The sequence below is a fragment of the Trichechus manatus genome, unplaced genomic scaffold (assembly GCF_000243295.1).
Source record: "Trichechus manatus latirostris isolate Lorelei unplaced genomic scaffold, TriManLat1.0 scaffold00130, whole genome shotgun sequence".
Taxonomy (NCBI): domain Eukaryota; kingdom Metazoa; phylum Chordata; class Mammalia; order Sirenia; family Trichechidae; genus Trichechus; species Trichechus manatus.
The window spans coordinates 3,075,477-3,083,460 of record NW_004444066.1 but is presented as its reverse complement, the minus strand read 5'-3'; the positions used below and the strand labels follow the sequence as shown (position 1 = coordinate 3,083,460).

Genomic DNA, 7,984 nt, shown 5'->3' with positions numbered 1-7,984 from the left:
TGTTAACCAATGTCATAAAACAATATGTGTACTGACTGTTTAATGAGAAACTATTTGTTCTGTAAACCTTCACCTAAAGTACAATAAAAAAATTAAAAATAAAAAAAAGAGCTTTATCTTCAGTCTCACTAATTCTGACTTCCATTGCCTTAGGTCTACTCCTATGACTTTCTATTGAGTTTTCTAATTCTGAAATTTTATTGTTAATCTTCTAGATTTCTGTTTTCTGTCTCTCTACAGATTCTTGTAGTCTGTTAAATTTGTCATTATGCTTTTCTATAATCTTCTTAAGTTCCCATATTGCTTTGTCTGTGTGTTCCTTGGCTTGGCCTGCGTTTTGCCTGATCTCTTGAAGAGTTCTGTATATTAATCTTTTGTATTCTACCTCTGGTAATGCCAAGAAGTTCTCTTCCTCTGTAATATTTCTTCATCCTTTGTTTTGTGAGCTTGCTGAAGCCATCACGGTCTGCCTCTTTATGTGATTTGATATTGACTATTGTCTCCAAGCCATCAATAAGTTGTTATATTTATTTATTATTTTATGTTTGCTTACTATGTCCTAACTTCTTGTTTTGTTTTGATATGCCCAAATAGGCTGCTCATGTGAGCTAGTTTGATTATTGGTGCCTTCGAAGGTCTAACATCCTGTCACCAGGTGGTTAGATATGTAAGCCCAGGATTCCATTTACTTTTCTTGTATGGATTCAGCTCAGATGTCCGGGTGGTCAGTCACCAAGTGTGTGGTGTATGCTGTCACCTACAGTCCTAGATGGGCAGGAGTTATTGGAGCAAGCACAGGTATCTGGCTGCAGTAGAGAGTCACGGGCTGAGCAAGGCAGGGGGCTGATGGCTGCCCCTGAGTGTCTGAGAGGAAAGTGTGTCCCTGTTCCCTAGAGTGTGTAGGTGAGTTGGTTTTGCAGCCAGACTATGAGTACCCAATGCTGTTGGCTATGAGGACTGGGAGGCACCACTTATTCTTGGACCCCTGTCGCAGGTGGCTATGTGGTGTGGGTGGAGCCACCAGTCCTTAGGCCCCTGATGTAGGTAGGTGAGGACCCTGCTTAATGGGCAGAGCAGAGTCAAATGTCACAAACCTGCCACTCCACCATATAGCTGATACAGTTGAAGTTAGGCTTCAAGTATATACCCTGTTGTATTGTGCTAATGAGGGCCTACACTGTTGAAATGGGCCCACACAGGTCTATGCAGGGGTGAAAGACATTCAAAGTCCATGAACCCCTTATGCCTGTGCCTAGGCAAAGGAGCTGTGCCTGCCCTAAGTTCCCAGCTTAGGGGAGCTGGCAGATTATTTTTTCCCTATTTGTTAATTTGTTCCCTCTCCAAGGCCAGAAGAATGGCTCAGGGCACTTGACGAGTCTTACTTCTGGCCCAGGGGATGCAGCAATCACTGAAGCCAGCCTGGGACCCAGCACAGAGTGGGGAGGAGGTGGTAAATGGGAGAGAGGTTCTTCCCGAATAAGGTGTTTTTTGATCCACAAGGTAGGTTAGACACACGTACTTATCTTTTGCCGATTAAGCGTCACTTTTCACTGGTTCTGGAGGCTTGAGTAGACTCTCCGCTGCTTGGTCCCTCCTGATGTGGAAAACACATCCTGAGTGCCACTGCTTGCCTCACCTCGCAAGCCATCCAAACTGGCCTGCAGGGTGCTGGTTCCCTCCAGGTCAGGTCTGGCAAACTCCTCGCTGCTTCTGAATAGTCTCTCCCTCCCCCTGCCACTCAGTCCAACTCCTCAACTTTGCCTTTGATGTTCAGGGCTCCTAGATTGTCATATATAATCAATTCACTTGTTTTTTGGGGTCTTTGTTGTAAGAGAGACCACAGGAAGCATTTGACTACTCCGCCATCTTGGCCCCACCTCTCTTGTGTGTTGTTTTAAGTCACAGAAAACTTGAAGTTACCTGTACCACGATACAACCAAGGTTTCCTGACTGATACAGGCTCACAGCATATGAATGACTTACCCAAGATGACACAGCTAGAAAATGTCAAAAATAACGTTAATGTCCTTCTCCTCAGAAGTATCCTCATAAGGGCTAAGGTCACTGTTCCCTCCATTAGGCCCCCGCTGCCTTCACAAGTTCATTGCCTCAAAAGTGAAATAATATTTTTCCTGCAGGTAAAATACAAACCAAGGTACAAGCTGTCTAATCTGGGTTCAATATCCTACATACTCATGTAATAAAGGAAATTTTAAATTTTTACTTTTTTCATAACTAGGCCAAGCAGCCTGTACTTAATCTCTTCTTCTATATGAAGTTTAGAATTCTAAGTAATCATCCTCATCTGTGGGGCAGGCAGAAAACTGCTTCTCACTCACCTGAAATAATCAAATTGGTCAGATAGGAAGTAACATTTAAGTGACAAGAACTGTAGCAACACCTCCCAGGGCGTGACATTGTGCTTTGAGATTCTTTCAGGGCCAACACTGACTCTGGATGACCTCATTGGAAAGGTGGAGAAGCCAAATCTTGGCATATAAGCAAGATCTATCTCCTAGGACCTGGCTGGTGCAGCTCTGGTGACAGTCTGAGCAGACTCTGCACCACAGTCATCTCCACCATGAAGATCATTTGGGGTCTCCTTCTGCTCTGTACAGTGGCCCATTTCTGCAGCAGTGCAGGTAAGTCAAGGATCGCTAGAGAAGCATACTTCAGCCTGTTTTTCCAAATATTTCCTCATGCGACTTGAGCATCTGTGCAGTTATGTAGATTAAAATTACTGTTTTGTAATAGAAACTGCTCTGGCCTGGAAAGGGAGAATCTTTGGCCCCAGCTGTAATTTGGGGGACTTGGGGTGTCTTCCCCTTTAAATTCTGATTTCCATACATGGGAAGACAAATAACTCTGTAATTTCTCCTTTCTACCACTGCATAATGACACTGGAGGTGGATGGTGTTATTAGATACTATTCTTCAGCGCAAAGATACAGAAAAACTTGTGTATCTCCCCAAGTCAGTCCAACCAAAAAAAACCAAACCCATTGCCACTGAGTCAAATCTGACTCATAGCAATCCTATAGGTCAGAGTAGAACTTCCCCATAGAGTTTCCAAGGAGCACCTGGTGGATTCGAACTGCTGACCTTTTGGTTAACAGCCGTAGCTATTGACCACTACACCACCAGGGTTTCCCAGGTCAGTCCAGGAGAATCAAAATAAAACACAATTTGCCAAAGGCCAAGAGTCAACAATTACAGTTTTAGACGGCGAAGAAATTACTTAGGTAAAATGAGACCTTAAAGACATTTAATTACATTCCTTTATCTCAGTTAGGACAGAGAAAATACCTAATATGGCGTTTCAGACTCTTAGGAGTGGTGACTGCAACACTGCCTAATGCTACTTGAGTTTGAACCAGTTTCAAAGACATAAGAAGCTCCAGAAAATGGCCCTTGGTCACTAAAGGGAGGAAATTGGGGCAATTCGCTTGCCTGAGTCAAGGGCTTACCTGACTGTATGGTCCACTGGTCACTTGGTTTCCTCAGCCAGTAGCTGAGGTTTGTATAACGACGGGAACTGTGCTGAGACTCAGTGCCTCAGAAAATGGAGAATCTTACATCTATAGGACCAAACTTTTAAGGCTTTGCTTTATTTTGATCATTTCCATGTGCATTTCTCTTCTAGAAACTGGCGGTCTATCTAAAACAGCGGTGAGTATGTTGAATAACATTTTAATTTTAATTCCTATTGACTGTCATTTATCCAACAAATACTTATGAAGGATATATGTAAGATTAATTCAAAGTGTTTTGAGGGATAATAAGGGAGTCTGACACATGAAGAAATGGCCTCTGCTTTCCAGAAGGCAGTTAAAAAAGTATGACATACATATAAATATCCATATCTTAAATAATTATTCCAGTGTTAAAGGAAAGAGAGATGACTTCGAGCTGAGAGGTTGGTGAAGTCTTCATGAAAGTGACAACATGTGAGAGCAGAGCAAAGTTACCCTGGTTAATTGCACAGGTTCTGGATTCAACTCTCAACTCTACTACTTACCAGCATCATTTGCCTAATACAAGTTAACCGTCTTCCTAAGCCTAAAATTCCCCATCTGTAAATAGGAATAATAATAGAGCCTACTCTATTCAGTTGTTGTGAAGATTAAAAAAAAAAAAAAAAAAAATCCATGGCACAGAAAATCCTAACAGAAAAATGCTCATCAATTGTTAACTGACTATAGTAGTGGTACTAGCATTTGACATAGTAGTAATAGTAGTACAAATAGGAGTAGTAGCAGTAGCATCAGAATATCTGAGCTGGGACTTCCAGGATGGCATTCTTGCTGCCTGTGCAGTAGAGGCCAGGATGGCCTAACTTGGGGGCTGAGAGAACAGCAGGACTTTTTCTCGTTTCTGTCACAGGTGGACTGCAGCATTTATAAGAAGTACCCAGTGGTGGCCATCCCCTGCCCTATCACCTACCTGCCTGTTTGTGGTTCTGATTACATCACCTATGGGAATGAATGCCACCTGTGTACCAAGAGCTTGTGAGTACTTCACATGAAGCAAAGGAAGCTGGGTCCGGTGTTCTCCACTGAAAACCCCTCCTCTTTCCTGGAGCCTTCATAATTTTCCATAAACTGTACTCATTCCCACCCAGAAGCAGCTGGTGGGGGTAGAAAACTGAATGCCTCACAGATCAGGGTTGGATCCAAGCTGCTCTGCCAGCTTGGATGGGTCCCATCCCATCATAGAACCTCCAAGTGCCATCTGTCAGTTAAAAGAATCCAACAAGAACATGAGCTTGTTGTTCAAACTACTGTCCCTGGAGCCCAGAGGTTCTGTAAAGACATATCAGGAGTCACCAAACGGGTCCAGGGAGACTACATGGGGTGATCTCCAGCCTCAACTTCAGCTTTGGGCTGTTTTAAATAGTGGAGTGCCACACAATGTCTTGTTTGAAGGAGGGTCCTGAACACTTACCCAAAAAAAAAAAAAAATCAAAACCACTACCCTACATGACTTCTATCATACTTAGCCTCAGTATAGCTTGATTCTTAGACAAACTGTGACCGCCAGTCCTTTATTCTCAGTTTCTTGGAGATTCTAAGCATCTATAGCTCTATAGCTAGCACAAAGATATATTTTTTTCATTCATTTAAAATAGGGGATGCAAACTGTCAGTCCTTGGACCAGAACCCATGGACATGTTTTGTTTGGGTATTTTGTTTGGCCTGCACAGTGTTTGTGAAGGCGATGTAACTAGGCAGATGCCACTTCTTTTTTCAGGACCTGTAACTTAGCACTTACTGTCTTACACCAAGTCCACTTCATTCATTGTTAACTCTCTGATCCTTTTAGGTCATTAAATTTTGGCCACTTGTCTTAGTTTTTTTTTGTTTGTTTGTTTTTGTTTTCTATCTTTGTGATTTTCTGAACAAGTTAGAATATCAGGTTAGGCTCTGATCCCAGAAGGAAATGACTACACATTTGTTCCCTGTTCAGGGAGTTTTATTTCACAAAAAGGAAGATTTTCTAACACAGTCACAGGCTGGATCCCTGGCGTAGAAACTAACTTGTGTTCAAGGGACACTAAAAGTGAGATGTGGTCGAAAATCCACCTTAGTAATCCAGAATCCAGTCGCATCCTAGGCCCTGCTGACCAGAAGAAGCTAAGAGGCTGGCCAACTCAATATTCCTTGTCAAAGGCCTGCATGCTTTGCGGTTTTAAGATATTGAGTGTTCAGCCTGGGTTCTGGGATCAGTGAAGGCAGCAGGGTGGGGTGAAAAATCACTGGGCAAGAGGTATTCTGCTCCTGCTTCTGTCAGAGACTCCTTGTGGCAAGGGCCTCTCTTTTATGGGACTCTGAAAAATGAGGCTGTACCTCATGATCTCTATATTTCCTTTCAGCTCTAATATTATTTATAATTTCCTCGTGCATTAATGAATCTTGTTATCTGTGTCTTCCCTTAGGAAAAGTAATGGAAAAATTCAGTTTCTTCATGAAGGAAAATGCTAACTTTTCCATGTAAATGGGTACAGAGTGATTACATCCTCATCGTCACCTTCATCATCCTCAGGCTCTGACCCCCTTTACCCCTATCTTGGCTGATGTCTACGTGATGCTCAGAACCAGATTCAAAGTCATCATTGTTCAGTGGAGAAAGTTGTTTTGTCCTCCCCTTCCCCACTTCAAACTCATGTCTCACTATTTGACTGGCTTTAACTCAATAAAAGAATCTCCTCAGAGAGTTTGTTTTTACTTGTGTTGATATTTGTTCCTTAGATCAGGATATAATATCTCAGTTTAAAAAATAATATTAATGAACATACAAAGCTCGTTCTTCAGAGAAAATTTTGTACAAATAATCTCAAATGGCTTCCAAGAAACACACACACACACACACAAATATCAGTGAACACTTCACTTCCTCCTGAAGTCTTTATTTTTATTAATCAGCACTCACCACTGAGACTAGTGTACGGGACAACCTAGTTCCTTATATTGGTCTCTTTCCTGAAATTCCTTAAAAGGGAACCTCTTTCATTCCAACAAATATCCCTAGGAGGGAGGTTTTCCTGTCTATTTCTTTCCATAACATCCCATAATTTTTCTTGTCTCATCCCTTGTTGTCCTCTTGCTATAGCCTTAACAGAACGTTTCTGTCATTGACTACTACATTGATTGAGGCAGGTTGCTGAGATTCTAATATTAGCCTTCTATACCTGAAAAATGTAGACACCATTGCTTACTGCTTAGGGATCAAGAAAACATTGACAATATTAGTAAATAGTAAAATGTTTTTATACATTTTTGTTTTAAATATAAAGAGAAATGGAGAATTCATGCTTAGTGATGGAGCTAGAGTTCCTTCTGTGACAACAACAGCCTAGATTAGCTTCTACTGATGGGTCCTGGTGGCTCACAAGAAATTTGTAAACTGGATTGGGCCTTTGTTTACCTTCATGGCCCTCATTTTCTTCTCCCCATATTAACTCCTTCTCTCACGTGCTCCAGTCTTGGCCTAGATATTAACAAAGGATGGTCCAGCCCACCTAAAGGACTGCCCTGAAAATATAAGGTTGATGTTGTTGTTAGGTGCTGTTGAGTCAATTTTGACTCACAGTGACCCCATGTGACAGAGTCGCCAGGTCTTTCTCCCATGGAGTTGTTGGGTGGGTTCAAACCACCAACCTTTTGGTTAGCAGCTGACTGCTTAACCATTGCACTACCAGGGCTCCTGAAAACACAAGGAGGCCCATGGAAATCTGACCTTCACACATACTCAAGGAGAAAGAGGGAGTCTATGGCTGTAGTTACTGCCTCTCCCCTTCTCCACAAAAGAAAAGAAATTCACAGACAGTTGTAGCATGCTTCTGTTGCTAGAGTTCTATATAAATCACATAGCTACAGATTCTGTATTCATGATGACACATCTAACACAGTCAACATAATGTCAGGGACAAATGTGTGTCTGAATTAGAGTTAAGTTTAAGCTCCAGATCATGTCAAGGTCAAGTTCAAAGCCAAGGTCAAGTCCGGTCATAGTCAAACCAGCTATGAAAATTATGGAGATCAGAATAAGGAAGCATCTGAGGCAAAAAGAGCAGCTGAAGAGAAGGTAGCCGAAAAAGGAGAAGTTGTGATCTGGGAATTGAAGGAGGTGCTCAAAGGGATTAGCAAATGGAAATAGCAAGAGGAATAAAGGAGAGAAGAAACAGCAGTGAGAAAAACATTAAAAGTAAGTTAATAATTAAAAAGATTCAGGCCAATAAAATGGGACAGAAGAACAATAACTCTCCCAGAAGTTAACAATTAAGGGATAAAGAAGAGGAACCAGAGAGGGTGGACTCAACAAGAGGAGCAACATAAGGGGTAGTTTACACATCAGGGTAGCTGAGCAACCTGAATAACTCAGGAGTGCGAGCAGTTTAGTCATGAGGAGTAAGACTGCAGCTACAGATGGGATGTGTGAGGAGGCTAATAAAACATTCTTCATCGTGTGAAATCTCAGAATCCCAT

General features: G+C 42.0%; 1 protein-coding gene across 1 annotated transcript; it reads left to right on the top strand.

Annotated features, from left to right (window-relative positions):
* The first annotated feature begins 2,581 nt into the window (after window positions 1-2,581).
* On the top strand, window positions 2,582-5,980 carry SPINK7 (serine peptidase inhibitor Kazal type 7). Its single transcript, XM_004384954.1, has 4 exons — window positions 2,582-2,642; window positions 3,643-3,668; window positions 4,383-4,507; window positions 5,935-5,980. Exons 1-4 carry the CDS (start codon window positions 2,582-2,584, stop codon window positions 5,978-5,980), a joined length of 258 nt encoding a protein of 85 aa, XP_004385011.1.
* The last annotated feature ends 2,004 nt before the right edge of the window (window positions 5,981-7,984 follow it).

Bases quoted from the DNA above. Each gene is read 5' to 3' on its own strand.
- SPINK7 (XM_004384954.1), top strand. From the start codon at position 2,582: ATGAAGATCATTTGGGGTCTCCTTCTGCTCTGTACAGTGGCCCATTTC. The intron at 3,669-4,382 runs GTGAGTATGTTG...TTTCTGTCACAG, and splicing joins GCGGTCTATCTAAAACAGCG to GTGGACTGCAGCATTTATAA. The intron at 4,508-5,934 runs GTGAGTACTTCA...GTCTTCCCTTAG, and splicing joins CACCTGTGTACCAAGAGCTT to GAAAAGTAATGGAAAAATTC.